A 16,626-nucleotide genomic window follows, 5' to 3' on the forward strand; every position below is an offset into this window, starting at 1 on the left:
ATACATTGGTAGTGGGGAATAGGCGAAACGTTAAGGTAGTGTTAGGGAGGTGGGATAAACTGCTGTGGAGAGAGATAGGAAGAGAAGGGTTTCAAAGCTTTTTATGGCATTCTAGGAATGTAACATGACTACTTTATGTGAATGACTCTAATGTAGTCTTAAATGGCTTCTTAATTATTGATATTTGGTTGGGTTTCTGTTTCTTTGCATGCACAACCAGGATTGAACAGGGCTAAGAGATGTCTGGGATTTACATGACGAGATAATACTACTAGGATCTATCTAGATTCATTATATCATATTAAGACATTTCTCCCATGGAATCAGGAACATCCCAACCCAGTGCACATGCTAAGTTTCTATTGAAATTCAGTGAACTGCTATGGTGTGAAATTAATTTTTATTGTCAGTCCCTTGCGTCGGCAGGCCGACTCTCAAGCCCTGTGCCACCAGGGAAGCCCTATAACACTTTATATAGCTGACAATTCATCGATCAGGATTTTCACTCTCATTGGAATCCACTACTTGCCTACGACAAATCGGACACGTAGAGTTCTCAGACAGCCAGCGATCAATGCAGTGAATGTGATATTCATGGGAGCAAGGTAGTATGCGAAGCTTGCTGTTTTCTGTGTACTCTGTAAGGCAAATGCTACAGGCTTTTAGTGCATCATTTTCACCAAAAGATCTTACAGCCAAGCTGTCAATCTGTGCTTTGGTGAGTCCTGTAGTTTGCAGATTATGGGAGGACCCAGAGTCACTTTCATCATATATTATTAGGCTAATTTGTCTAACCCCTTGGCTGGTCTCTGATGATAAGTTTGTTTCTTCAATGCCTTCAAACATCAGTGAGCTAATTCCTGAATTTTCATCACTTGAGCTGGAACCAGAAATAGGACTAGAACTGGAACTAGACGTACAATTGGGGCTTGAATGCCAACTCAGTGTGGAACTTGAATGGGTATCATAGCTAGCATTTGAATCAGAACCAAATATACCACTACTACTACCATTAGGTGACTCTAGCCATTCCATGTTTTGACTTGGAGGTGAGACACTATGCTCTAAATTACTGTCACTGTCCATAAGGTTATTTGAGTTACTAAATTCTGTCATTGTCTGCCTTAACGTGCTCTGAGTTGGAAGAGATGTTGTATCATTTAAGCTAGTATTTAACATTCTGCAAACGGGATTTCTAATGGTATTGACATAAGCTCTCACACCTGCCTGCTCAGAATGTGAATACATATGCCTCAGTCCTCGTTCACTTTCAGAAGTGACAGTGTTGTTTGGTGTCTCAGATGTTAACTGAGTTCTACTAGCTCTGCTGTCTCTCTGAGAATATGCTCCAGAATGAACTTGTCCTACTTCAAGATTGAAGGGTATGGTTGGATATATTTCCCTCATTCCCCAAGATTCACCACTGCTGGTTGTATCTGGAGAATTTTCTCCATGAACGGCATTCCTTGTTCTAGAAGTTTCAATAAGACCGCTATTTTGCAACTCAAATCCAGTCATTTGCTGTGTCAATATTTCTTGGTGCTCAGTTCTAGAAAATCTCACATTCTCACTTAGCAGCGGCTGCTCAAAATTCTGAGAGGGTATACTATGATTAAGTCTTTGTACAATTTCCCTAAGTGAACGTGGAGGCGACCAACTTTCAATTCTTGCTCTGGTTCTCCGATACTCTGGACTCCTACTTCTTGCTCGTCTCTGACTTATGGTAGGTGGGAATTCCATTAATGTTTCAGTTGTATCTTGTTCAGGCATAGATAGTCTTGTAAATATTGATTCAGATTGTGGACTTTCCACTTGCCTTTGGCTGTCTTCCATATTTTCTCTTCTGGGAAGTCTTGCAGATGCTACATATTCATTCTCTGGATTTGGACTCCCATTATCAAGGTTAGCATTTATTTCTAAACTGAATATGAACTGATCACTTTTAGGATTAATTTGGCTCTCTTCTCTCCAAGATTAGTTTTCTCTTTGTCCACTTGTCATATTTTCAGTTTGTCCAGAACAGTTAAGCCAGTCTATTAGAGAGTCACCACTAGACACGTCATCTGAAGAGTCTCCTCTGTCTGTTAACAAAAAAAATGGGGAGGGTGCATAAAAGAACTACCAAAATTAGAACCATCATAAAATAGCACTCTGAAACTTTGTTTCAAAAAAAAAAATGAGAACTTAAATACTCAGATGTTTTAAACTGATTTCACATTTATAGAGTTAATATTTTATAAACTGCACTGTGTAGATTTATAAGTAAAGGTAGAAAAGTTTCGATTCCATCCAAAAAGAGTGAGCTAATCCTAGATAAACTTAGAGAATTTTTTAAAAAGGGAATCCGGAGGAAGTCTATTTTTCAGTATTTCATCATATACACAGCCCTGTGTACCACTGTCAGAGGAATGTCAAGAGACTTTTTTTTCTGTCCACTGTCAAAACACTAATGCAATTAAACAAGGTAAACACCAGTTAAGGTACAATGCTAGTAGTTTAGTTCAATTTACATTATTGTCTAATTTTCATTAGTCTCCAACATGACTACTTGTAGGCTCTTCACTTATGTGCTTTTGATAATAGATAAGCTGTTTTAAAATATAAGGTTATTGCCCAAACATAAACAAGTTTTATAGGCTTAAAAGTGTTTGCATTTTGAATACTTCTTAATGTTACCAAGATTTTTAATTGACATTAAATTGAAGGTCAGATCAAATGAATAGACTGAACCTAGCATGGTACATATAAGACCATATTCAAGAGCCAAAGTATTATAGTATCTTCTTCATTAGACAGCAAAATCCTCTACTTCACACTGGAAGGGAAGGCACCAGACCTGAGGTCCGAGCAGGGTTTCTCAGCATTAGCACTATTGACATTTTGGTGCTGGACAATTCTTTGTTTTGGGGAGCTATCCTGTGCATTGTGGGATATTTGGCAGCATCCCTGGCCTCTGCCCACTAGATGCTAGTAACACCCATGCCTCCCCTGTGACAACCAAAAATATCTCTAGCCATTGTCAAATGTCCCCAGGTGTTGAAGAAAGCACAATTGTCCCCAGTGGAGAATATTTCTGTTTGCTTTTTTTACATGTCTATGTAGAAAAAATAATTCAGGAAGTAGGAGGGACTTTCAGTTGAGGTAGAAAACCAAGAAAAATACAAATAGGCTACTTTGCACTGTTTCCCAATTAAAACAACCCAGATGTGAATCAGGAAAACAAACAAACATACCTTGACATGCTCACCAAAAATCAAGTAAATGCCAGTTCTTTTTATGAGAAGTTACTTACCAAATTAATGTAAGTCACTTCTGTATAATTTACTCTTTACTATTATGAAGTTACTATTTCCTATTATGAAGTTCCTTATTCATCCCATCCGATTCCCTCAAAAAGCAAAATATTCCTGTCTTTTCATCTGAGTCTTGTGGTGCGTTTTCTTTAATTAGCTGAAGTCTTCTCAGCAACTCTTCTTCCGTACTTTCACCTGGAATGCCTAGAAGATTGTTGTCTCTCATAAGTTCGTAATCTTCTTCACTCAGATTATTTACGAACCTGGAGAAATCTTCTTCCCGAACCAATCGGTCCGTTTGACTTATGTGTTGGGCCGAAACTCCATCTCCTTCATCGTTGGAATCCGAGTTTTCCACCTTAATAAACAAGTGGAAAATTATCTGAAATTCACGACGTGGTGTTGAAATTCACCAATGGTCGTTTCGTTTTCTTCGCTTTCTACTTCCTGCCAGAGTGTCCGGTTCCGACTCAGTCGGATGACCCTCCGCACAGATTCCTCCCTTCTCCCTTCCCGACTCAGTTCTGTGGCCCCTGGTGACGCAACAGTTGGGAGCCGCCCCTAGCCCAGAACTTGCTAGACGTTGCCTAGGCACCCATTATCTTCCCCTACCGAGTAGGGACTGGATTCAGGTTAGGTTTCATTTCATTCAAAACCAGCCAATGTTACTGAGGGTTTATAGTGTACCCAAGCACCGTGCTTCACCTCGTTTCACCCACAGGAGCCTATTCTCAGGTTTTCAGGCTCTGATATGCTCTATTTATTCGTTACATTCCATATGACTGCCTTCTTCAAAATGCCATGCCAAAGTCAGCCTAGTTCAATGCAGCAATTCTCATTTTCAGGTGCCCAGGGACCTCCGCCTTTTCTCATGAATTTCTCAAATCCTAGACTCTCACTAAGAAAGCCCACAATTTTTGATAATTTACCAGGGCCCTGGCTGAGTCTCTTTAGTGTGTCCTCTCCCTTTTAACTGTTAATGGCTTCATCTTGCATTATATGGTCCTTTAGTCTTGTTTCAAACAAACAAGAAACACCAAAACTTTGGCAGGCTTTTCTGCTCAGCCAGGGAATTCCTTCTCCACAAAAGCATCAGGTTCATTTTTGTCCTCCTTTCTCATAAATATTATAAATAGTACTTAAGCAAAACTAGCCAGAACATCACAGGAACTTTTAGGACAGATACATAATAGTTACTTTGTCTGCCACAGTGAGTACTGACTTTGCTGATTTTGTCGCATGTATCACCTGAAAGGCTTGGTGAAAATAAAATAACGCTCATTTGCAATGCTATCTGGAGGAGACCTCTAATTCACTCTCAGTACACAGCTTAGAAGTTGAAGGAGCTGTGTAAATTCACAGTTGTTGTTTTGTTCACGGTCCACAGCAGGCTTTCTTGTTTGTTCTCAAGGAGATGGAAGGATGGTAACTTTACTGGTGTGACAGTGAAGAATCTAAGTCTATGTCCTGCTTTTGACATTTGTTCCATGCCTTGTTTAACTTAAGCTAGAAAAATCAATCTTTCCCCTCTGAATCAAATCTCAGCAAGACTTTGGATGAGAACAGAATCCCCTAGACTACCCTGCCTCCTTTATGGACTTCTGAGTGTATTTGTTATCTTTTACTGAAGTTATTCTTTTCACAGGGGAACTCTGTTGTAAACTTGTTTGCTGTGCCTCAATCAAAACTAGCAGTATTATGAAAATTCAGCGTGATTTGTACTCTTGATGCAGGAAACCCTCACAATCGTTAGTGTTCTTGAGAGTGATTGATTCAGTTTAATTCAATTCAATCAATTCAAGTGTCAAGTATGTTTAGCGTTTGTTAAATGTCAGTCATATTATCGGATATTAAGATACAAAGATGAGTATATTTAAGAATCTGTTGTCATTAGAGTATAACAAACAATTGAGCTACACAGAGGTAAAATTACAGTTTTGAGGAGAAAGTGATTTGAGTGAGAGAGAAAATCGGTTTCACTGCATTTGGGGTTTAAAGGATGAACAGGAGTTTTCTAAGTGAATGAAAGGGGGAAATATTTTCAAAAGTGAGAACAGCAACTGCTAACACTCATAAAACAACAAGGATAGTAGATTTTAATTACTAAAAAAAGACATTAGTTAAATTGGCAGAGCAAGGTCAAAAAATGGAGACCTTTATGACATGTTTAGAAGTTGGACTTTATCATTAGTGCAATGGAAAGATGTTGAAGTCTTTAGACAGTTGATGGTCAAATTTGCAATTTAGAAATAATATTGATAGTAGTGTTGAGGATGAATATGAAGGGCAACAGTTCAGATGGGAGGGTCAGAAATAGATAGAGGGCAGCCTAGGCTAGTGATGATAAGGATCTGAATCAGGGCAAAGGAATATGATTAAAATGAAGGACTTTAACAGATCTCTAGGCAGCAGAACTGATTATACCTAGTAATATATGGGAAAGAGGGAAAAGTGGGGAGGGGGAATATATGAGGGAAAGGCAGGGGTCAGGATTACTTCTGTATTTCTGTCTTTGCTTAGTGGACAGTGGTACCAATAAGAAGTAACACCTGATTCTGAAGTTGTATGGTTTAGCTTAAGAGGGAGCATGATTGCTTATGATTAGAATAGTATGCAAGTTACCTGAAGATTCAGAAAGTCTTACAGTCATTCCAAATTTAGGTACAGAAGCACATGAACTAATAGCCCCGGATGTTTGGTGTTCCCTGTAGTTGGCTCTCAGTGTCAATGACTCTAGCTTCTTGAACTATTTGTTCCTGGTTATGTCCCAATTCTAGTGCAAGTAACAGGGTATAGGGATCATCATCCCAGAGACCTACTTATTGACCTTGATTATTTAAATAGAAGCCACCAATATAGCTGTGCTTTACACTTAGTTCTCTCATGTCTTGACTTTCCTTCTGAATATTGCAGTGTAGGTTCAGTCATTTTTCCTCTGGATGGCAATATTGCTGCTTTGGCCTTTGTTCTATCCCTTGTCTTGATATCAGAAGTCTTCTGAAGGTATTTTTTCTTCACTTCTCATTTCAGAGATGGGAGATGCATCAGGAAGTCCGGAGGTTGACTAGAGCATCACTCTAAGTTGAGTTGGAGGAGAAGAGGTTGAAGATGGAAAGCTGCTTACTTTCAATCAGAGTCAAGCACTTAAAAATTTGGCCAATCCATTGTTTATGATGTGGTGAAAAAATGGGGTGTGTGTGAGCAGATTTGGCTGTTCTTTTATCCTGGTTGTAATAATGGAGTTTTGTAATCAAGAGTTTTCTTTTACTGACTCTGTCCAAGGAAGCTTCTGAACAGATTCTATGACTCAAAGGGAGACTGAAAATAAGCAAGAGATAGCATTCTCCCTGAATATGGGTAAAAGGAGTTCCGTGGCTTTAGAACTGTAAGAAATGATCAAGACATATATTCCAGATACCTATTGCAGTATAACAGACCATTCCAAAACGCAGTGGTAGATACAATAGCAACCATGCTGTTATAGTCAGGACTTTGTGAGCTAAGAATAAAGATAAAGAATACTGGGGATGGCTCATCTCTGCTCCATCATGACTGGGCCTCAGCTGTGGTGGCTTGAATGATTGGAGATAGATTAGACAACTTGACTGGTGTCATATGTCTGGGGCCTTGGTTCTGGCTAAGTTTTCTTTGAGTCACATCTTTTGGTGCTGAAATGTCCAACCAAGATGGCATCTTCATTCACAAATCTGGGGCTTGAGTTGGGCTGCACAGGCTGAAAAATTTGGGGCTGGCTTTCCCTGTGTCTCTGTCTTTCTCCATGAAATTTCTCGGTGTAGTTTTGGAGTCTTAGCCACCTGGATATCTCAAAATAGTTGAATTCTTACATAGTGAGTGGCTTTACCCAAAGTAAACATCTCAAGAGACTTGGCTGGAATCTGTAAGTCTTCCTATGACTTAACCTCACAAGTGCAAGAACACCTTTTCTCTTGCATTCTGTTGATTGAATAAGCCACTGGATCAACCCATATTCAAGAAGAGGGACACCACATTCTACCTTTCAATAGAGAGGTAACAAAGATTTTATGGTTATATTTAATGTACTATAGCACATGATGAAAAAAATCTTATAATGATGACTTTTCAGTTTATGTGGAAATTAATCTCTCCCTCTGTTTTCTGAATTGCATTATTCTCTGGGTAAAAATAAAAAAAAGGGAGGACATAAAATCTGAAGTTCTTTGCATTCAGCCTGATTTTAAAGATACCCGATTAAGGATCTTTTTATTATGTAATAGTTTTCCCACATCACAGACCATTGGTAATATTAAGAGCTATTTACTGAGCAACTGTAATTGCTAGACACTCTGCTTGTGTTTTAACTTATTTGATCTCAAGCCCCATGCAAGAGAGGTATTACTATTCTCAGAGATAAAGGCATTGAGGCTGATGCAAATTAAGTGATTTTCTCAAAGTTACAGTAATAGATAATATGTTTAGATTCAAACAAGGTCTATAGGATGACTCTCCCTGTTTCGCTCTACTCTGCTATGTTTAATGAAAACACAATTTTAGACATCATTACACAAACGTAGTAAAATCTCAGTTAAATGAGATGCTTGAATCATGTTTGATCATTTTCGTGTGCCATTTCAATTCTGCTTTGGGGTTAGTCTAGAATATCTTCGTTTTAACTTAATAAAGAGTAATTTTAAATCAAGAAGTAAACATAATTAAAGCTTGATAAGATATTTCATATATTTATGTCTTTTTCTTTCCCACCAGAAGGATGGGTTAAAAGCTTGAAAGCATTGATGCAGAAAAATGAATCTAAATATGCATGTCTCATGGAATCTACTGGAATTGGTTCTTTGACACAAATACTTGTTTTGAATCTAAACACGAAATTCTTGTTAATTGAAATCACACCCTTTCCACTTACATAGGCTTGACACTAGGAATTAGTTTCATCTCTTCCTTATTCTTACCTCTAATTATGGAAATAAAAATGTATTTATTTAGCAACGTCTCATCCCTCTTATGATTTCCTTTCTTCCCGGTTCTGCTCAGATTTAAACTTTTGATAGCTTTTCTATTAGTGCCGTGTCAGTGGATAGTTTGCTTCTATGCTTTCTCTAGTTTTGAGCCATTTTACACACTTTCTCTGAGGCATGCTCCAGGTCTGTTATTCACAAGCAAGTTAGTTCATATTTCCGCACATTTGTTTATTTGTAAAGTCTTACCTCCTAGATTATTGTAATAAATAAATAAACTTACATATACATAAATAATATTCTGTTTGTTACCTATATAGATATATTTAAAGATGAATTTTACGGTTCCAAGGATGAAACGGATATCAGGTTTGTTTCTCAAAACAAATGAACACAGAGAACACAAAATGAATAAGCAACACAAAAGCTCACAATATATGAGCAAAACCAAATTAAGCAGGCCTGCTGTATACAGATTCACAGGTTGTGCACTCTAAAATTCCCAGGGGGCACCATTCATGTAAAGAAGAAAGTGAATGACACTCCTATAAATATGCAGTGCACCACCTGTACAACTGAACATGCAGACCCTGAAAATGAGCTTTAATGCTATCTTCTGCCTTCCTTCGACCCAGTAGGGAGAAGAGAAGAGGATAATGAACTCAGGGAGAGTAAATAGTTCCTTTATTACTTGTTCTTCTCCAGGCCTAGAATTTTATATGCTCCTATTGAAGGGAGGTTGGTGATTTTGTTCAGTAGCCTGCAGTCACAGGGAGGTGCACCGCCTCTTTCACCAAGTATTTACACCAGTAGGTGTAACCACAACGGCAGCGTGTGGTGTGGGTAAAAATGGTCACCTCACATCTCTGTCATGTCGACTCTCCCTTTTATGGTGCTAGTTGGGTGTTGTAGTCGCTCTTATGGAGAGTTATTGAATGGTCAGTCTGGGTTGCCTATTCAAAGAAACTCACCACATTTTCAAATTACATTACAAAAAGGCCCCTACATTTCAGGCATACCATTTTGCTTAAATTCAAACTACTGTACTATAATCAAGTTGCCTCTCTTGCTTAAGTCTCAATATCCACAAACCTCAACAAATTCAATGGACAGTAGGTTGACCAAAGGGTGAAAGTTCTTTAAAAGTAGCATTTGTATTGGGAGCAGAGTTCGGGTTTCCTTATGGTCGGATTTCCTGGGGCCTCTTTAATATTCAGGCTAAATGCAAGCTCTTATCCACACTATTAGAATGCATCCTCTATCTTCAAACACATTTGACAACTTATTGCATATAGAATAAAGTAAAATGTGTAGTAAGTCCTTACAAAAATCACTCTAGATTTGCCAACATTACTACATTTTCATCTTTCAAACTTCAGTTTAAATGTCACTTCCATGGAAAGGTCTTCCTGACCAGTTTATCTAAAATAAAATTGTGCATGTCATGCTCTGTCACAGACGCTTATCTCTTCCTCCAATAAACTGTATACTATAAGAATAGTGATCTTTATAGCTCAACCTGTGTTTTCCATCTATTCAGTTCCTTAAAGTAGATACTAAATGAATATGCGTTGGAGAGTGAAATAAGTAAAGTTAGGAAGAAAGGCCAGAGGGAGGAAGGGAGGAAGGAAGGACAAAGATTCTCTCTCTGTCTTTTTTCATTCTGGCTGCTGTAACAAAATGCCACAGACTGGGTAGCTTATAAACAACAGAACTTTATTTTGTAATGTTATGGAGGCCTGAAGTCCAAGATCAAGATAGCAGCATGGTCTCATTCTGGTGAAAGCCCTCTTCCTGATTCATAGCCAGAACCTTCTTGCTGTGTCCTCACATGGTGGAAGGGGGCTAGTGAGCTCTCTGGAGCCTCTTTTAAAAGACATTGATCCCATTCATGGAGGAATTTGTGGAATCTAAAAAATACAACCAACAAGTGAATATAACGAGAAAGAAACAGACTTACAGATGTGGTGAACAAACTGGTGCTTACCTGTGGGGAGAGGGAAGGGGAGAGGGTAGGGGATTAAGAGGTACAAACTATTATGTATAAAATAAGCTACAAGGATATACTGTACAGCACAGGGACTATAGCTAATATTTTATGATAACTATAAATGGAGTATAACCTTTAAAAATTGCAAATGACTATATTGTACAGCTGTAGCTTATATTGTATACCAACTATATTTCAAAGAAAATAATAATAATAGTCACAAAAAATCTGAAATAAAAGGCATTAATCCCATTCATGAGGGTGCCACCCTCATGACCTAATCACCTTCCAAGGGCTCCACCTCCTAATACCACCAATTTGGGGGGTTAGGATTTCAACATATACATTTTGAGGGAACATAAATATTCAGACCATAGCACCCTTCTTTGACCAAACGTCAGTCAGCCTTCTCTGAGTCCTCTTTCTAACTAGTCCCTGACCTTAGGCTCTGTCCTTGGCCCATTTAGACTAGTATTAGCATGAATTCTGGTGGGTCAGTTTAGCAAAAATCCTCTACCCTTGATATATGATCAAACTCTTTATCCCTCACCCTTCATGTCTTATCACCCTAGCCTGACTACAGAAAAAACTTCTGTCAAATTGATTTAGCCAGAATTCTCCTTACCCCTGATGTTTCCTGTTAGTAATTTTCTACTGACCCCCACCCTGCTCCTTGCCTTTATATCTCTACTTGTTCTTATTATATTAGGAGTTGAGCCCCGTCTCCCTCTCCTACTACACAGCCCCTCTGTAGTAGTCTCCCTGACTTATCCTTGCTATCTTTAACAAGTATCATGTAGACATGTTTCCTTCAATACCTTCAAGGCTTTCCTTACCTACATCTCTCTGCATGTGCTGTCACTTTTTCCATGCCTTTGTTCACATTGTAATCTGTGCTTGCGATGCCCTACCCTTTATGCCCTAGTTCATATCAAACCTCTCTGCAATATCTGTACCCTTCTAGTCCTGTATTAAATACACTGCCCTTCAAGATGGCCTGTAAAACTCCTGTTTGCATAAATATTTGCCATTTTTCACCTTCCTGTTTCCTCTTAGACTCTTAAATAGAACAATGTGTGCACTTGCCTTCTACTAGATTGTAAACTGTAGTGATGCAAGAAGTAGGCATCATTATGTGCCCCTCTAATGCCTAACACCAAATGTTATGCACAGTTAGAAACTCAATAAATACCTGATTAGTTGAACTATGGTCCTACTATATAGTGAAAAATTCAAAGGCTATTGAATTGGATTCTGATCTCCCCCGCTCATGAGCTGTGTGACATTGGGTAAGTTATTTAATCTCTCAGTTTTAGTTTCATTATTTGTAAAAGACAATGATGCCTAAATGGGTTGTGGTAAACTTTAGTGACATTCTATGTAAAACAAAGTAAATGTGATACTATATGTAAAGGTGTCTCCTGCTTAAGGTCAGGAATCCATTTGTAAAAATGAAGCCGTTTTTGTTCAAATGTAACCAGGAAAAAATTTCCTATTATTTTAATGGAAACCTTTAGTATGTTTTATATGTTAGCCCAACAACCCCAACAAATTTCCTGAAACGCAATGAAACAAAAGAAACAAAAAATTGTTATAATATAGATATTTAAAATCATGATATCCTAATCACCTAATAATTAATATGGTTTTAACAAACATTGCTTTGCAGTAACATGGCCTCTCTTAACCCCAGTAACATCAGAGTTGCGCATCCTCTTCTGTGACACTTTGCAGGCTTTTCAAAATATCTACACAGGAGTCTGAAGTTTTACCCAATGTATTTGGAATGTAACTCAAGATTTTCTCCAACCACTGTGTTCTTATAAAAGTTACCTTGAGTTTGCAGATGCAAATATGTTTTATTGCTGTATAATCACTGGCTGAAGAATATTTGATTGAGAACTAATTAAATTCTCTGTAGTGTAAGTATTAAAGCAAAGAGCTCTTCTAACAGGGAAGTAATAGGAGATATTTTGTGTGTTATATCTTCATATAGGATTGCTAAACAGTGTTGTTCTTAATAAATGTTATTTTCTAACTTCCTTCCATTATGAATCAAATTAATTCTAAACCCAAGATTTAATTTAGTCTTCATTTCTCAAATTCAGTTAAAACATTCATTTTTGGGGTTTTAAGAATTTAATTCAGTTATGCAAAAATATATCTAGGGGTTTATTTTATTTTTTAGTTTTAATTTAATTTTTTTCTTGAAGTATAGTTGATTTACAATATTGTATATGTTTCTGGTGTACAGCAAATTGATTCAGTTATGTATGTATATATATACATATATATTCCTTTTCAGATTCTTTACCCTTATAGGTTATTACAAAATATTGAATATAGTTCCCTATGCTATACAGGAAGTCCTTGTTGGTTATCGATTTTATATGTAGTTGTGTTTATATGTTAATACCAACCTCCTAATTTATCCCTCACCCCCTTCCCCTTTGCTAACCATAAGTTTGTTTTCTATGTCTGTGGGTCTTTTTCTGTTTCATATATAAGTTCATTTGTATAATTTTTTTTAGATTCCACATATAAGTGATATCGTATTATATTTGTCTTTCTGTGTCTGGCTTAGTTCACTTAGTATGATAGGTCCATACATGTTGCTGCAAATGGCATTATTTCATTCTTTTTTATGGCTGAGTAATATTCCATTGTGTGTATGTGTGTGTGTTTATGTGTATATATATATATATATATATATATATATATATATATATATATATATATATATATATATATATATATATATATGAAACACATCTTCTTTATCCATTCATCTGTTGGTGGGCATTTAGGTTGCTTCCATGTCTTGGCTATTGTAAATAGTGCTACAGTGAACTTTGGGGTGCATGTATCTTTTCAAATTATGATTTTCTCCTAGGGCTTTATTGATAATGACATACACTCTAGCCCACCTACCTCACTTATATTTCCATATATCCTGAGTGAGTCAGTCTCTTTTTTTTTGGCTTTTTAAGAAATCTGGATGCTTTCTAGATAATAGCTATCTCCATATGCACATCTGAACCATTTGCATGGTTTCTTTTAAGTTTATTATTAGGGAAGCTTAGAATAATTTCATAACAACATAGAAAGTGATTGTATACAAACTTTATTTTAACTGTGGACTACCCCCACTCCTACCCCAAATACTCATAGACTGAAAGGTCATCAGAGATGAGCTTGTCTTTGGGAATTGGAGCGTGGAAATTAGAGAAAGGAAGGAAATCACGGAACTACTTCAGTTGGAGATGAAAGAGTGGGTAAATGCCCTTTTCTTGGAAAAAAGATGAATTTCCTACAGAGGAGAAATCTCTTAAAATATTCAGCTGCGCCAGTGATTAACTCTGTTGCAAATTTAGTTGCATTCGGCAGGTACTGCAGGGAACAACTAGTGTGTATGCCTTGGCATAGTAAAAAAAAATATGTAGACAGAAAGTATATGTCATTTATCTAGTTATTGAATAGCCTGAAATATAGAGCAGTCGAATACTATTTGTAATTTGCGTGAGTGTGTGTGTGTGTGAGAGTGAGCAAAGCTGTGTTTGACACTAACATCCATTTTTCCTGACTTAAGAACAATAGTTTAATAGATAATTGTTGTTTAAAGAACTGACTGATGTCAGACAGGAAGTTCCCCTCATATTGATTATGTGTAAAAATGCCTAGGAGGGCTTGGGACTGACAGAAACCATCAGTAAACTTCAAAACTCAAACGAGAATTTAGTTGACAGCAGGGTGTTCAGTACAGAAAATAGTTTCAGCACTGACACTGTCTTCTAAGGATCAGTATCTATCCATCTGTATAACAGATATCTGTCCGAAAGACAGTGTGGTATGGTGGAATGAAAACTGAACTTGTAATTGGAATATGGGGATTAGGTTCCAGCTGAGTTCTTTCTACTGGTGCTATCTCGGAGAGTTACACCTCTAAGAATAACATTCTTTGTTTTTAAACTATGTCTAAGGATCTTTTGGGCTCTATATTTCTATGAAATTCTGATCCTATTTTATCATTGTAGGGGTTCTGTGTGTTGGAAGATAGCTAGATAGATCAATGGATGCATGTATGGGTGGGTGGAAAGATAAGTGAGTACATACACACACATATACATATACATACATATGTATGCACAATATATACATATAAAAATATATACTTATATATATAGGACTATATATGTGTGTGTGTAACACCTACAGGTTATTTCCATGCATATGTGTCTGCATAGAGTGACATCACAAATTCTGGCCATGGTTTTCCTTTTCATTGGCAAATATGACAATAAATCATCTATCATCTATTATTAAAGAGGTAAGACCTCTTAACAGCAAATGGGTCTTGAAAGAGATTTTAACATTGTGAAAGATACGTTAAAATAATCCACAAATATTCATATGCATGTATTGTGAAAATGCTTCTTAGTGGATACAAATGTAAAAGGTGAATAATAAAAGTATCATGAATTCTTTATTCTTCATCGATAAAGAATTCCAATATTGAAAATTTACTGGGCAGTACTAAATAAGTGAGTATCAGGAGTCTGATCTTGCCAAAATCATAACTTTAACTTTTGATGTATAGTATAAATACTATTAGCAGAAACATATTTTTCTAGCAATGACCTTAATAAAAATAAAGCTCCTGTAAATAACACACGTGAAATCTACATTTTACTCCGTTAATCAACATGTTTAGGTTCATGGGACACTAAAGACCACAGTCATCAATATTATAGAGCATTTTATTAAGTATATATTATGACACCGTGAGTGGGTAGACATTTAGATCTGTAGTCTACACAGACTGAGTGCATTTCTGCGACATAGTTGTCTTTAGTTGAGTGGAACAGGCCCATCGGTGAGAGGTCACAAGTAATCAGCTATCTATATATACTTGGAAGTTTAGAAATAGTTGAGAGTTTATTTATTTATTTTACTTTAAATGTGTACAGTTTATTATATATCAATTACACCTCACTAAAGCTAAATAATTGAGTTTTCTTGGGATTAGAGACAATGTTTTGAGATGGAGAGAGAATTATCTTAGAGAGTAAATGAAGAGTTGGGATAAATGATCATTTTCTCTGGAAGGAAAAGGGTTTATAATAGGAACCCCTAAGAAGGCATATTGAACTGGCCTTATTTAACATTTTTTTCAAGGGATCAAGATAAGAAGTACCATGGGAGAATTTCCAAATTTGTGCACAGAACTAAGTTCTTCCAGGTAATAAAAAGATCATCAAAGTAGGATGAACAGGAGTTGAAATGAGCAGAGGAGCTCTAATGAGAGCAGGGAGAAACAGTTCAGGTAAAATCAATGAAAATCTTCTATGAGACGGAAGCCTCTGAGAACTGATTATCACTGCGGAAGAAAGTCTAAGGACGCCGTTGCCTGAAGGTACAGTCTAAGATTACGACCAGGAAACCAACACTGACCAAATTTGTTGGACATTATCACAAAGGTTATTGGAAACAAAGTGAAAGGTATTGTCTTACCCTTGGACAAAATAGAAATTTGCTTGAACCTAGAAGTTCTTAGGAAGTTTTGATAAGTACACCTTAAAATACAGAGGGAAGCAAAAACCATCGAGGGAGAGGGGGAAATTCCGTTTGAGAATAGGCGGTTAGAAGAACTCAGTCTGGAAGAGACGATGTGGGAGGGAATCTGAGTAACTCATGTAACGTGTGTATAGATTATTCACTAAATCTTGAGTTAGCTCTTAAGATTGAGAAGAAGCAGCATTAGGGAAAAATAAAACAAGCTGTCCTCCACATCCTAAGACACGGTACCAACTGAGACTATAAATCTGCAGGTCCAGATTCATTCACAGATGGTAGGCTGATGGGAAGCTGTTAGCCAGAGTTAGGGGGGTAGGGAGCAAATGCCCAACTTCAGATGCTGTAGAGGGTAACGATCTGCCTCTCTCATGCAGGGGGAGATGGAATTCTCAGCTCAATGCCTCAGGACTCCGGTCCATTATCATGGCTGTTCTAATCTGTTTCTGAAGTGGTCTTTTCTACAGCATTTAAAAAAGTCCATTATCCTGAACATTTTTATCAAGTAACAAATCAGCTGATATAAGTGCATAAAGTTGGCTGAAAGCAGGCCAGGATTTCAAAGCCCCTTCGGCATGTCTAGGTTGGGCACACGTCATGGGGCCTAAGAGTTTATTTAGATGGGGAGTCTTAAAAAGCTGCAAATAAAAGTGACCATAAAATCATCAAACTTTAAAGTTGGAAAAAGCCTCATTCTTTTTCAAATGTAAAAAAGCATTAACTGAGTCATTAAATGAGCTTTTAAAAAAGCCTCCTGGCAAGAGAGTGACAGATATAGAACTTTAAACCCATGCCTCTGGGGCCAATGCTCTTTCTATCA

The 16,626-nt window shown here is 37.2% G+C and overlaps 1 protein-coding gene across 1 annotated transcript; it reads right to left on the reverse strand.

Moving 5' to 3' along the window:
* Window positions 1–486: 486 nt before the first annotated feature.
* LOC309807155 (E3 ubiquitin-protein ligase RLIM-like) lies at window positions 487–9,118 on the reverse strand (the record flags this gene model as incomplete). Its single annotated transcript, XM_082626455.1, has 2 exons — window positions 487–1,921; window positions 9,108–9,118. The coding sequence occupies 2 exons, from the start codon at window positions 9,116–9,118 to the stop codon at window positions 487–489; spliced, it is 1,446 nt and encodes a 481-aa protein (XP_082482581.1).
* Window positions 9,119–16,626: the final 7,508 nt, after the last annotated feature.

This window comes from Mesoplodon mirus (assembly GCF_964341445.2).
Source record: "Mesoplodon mirus genome assembly, chromosome: 1".
NCBI classification, from domain to species: Eukaryota; Metazoa; Chordata; class Mammalia; order Artiodactyla; family Ziphiidae; genus Mesoplodon; species Mesoplodon mirus.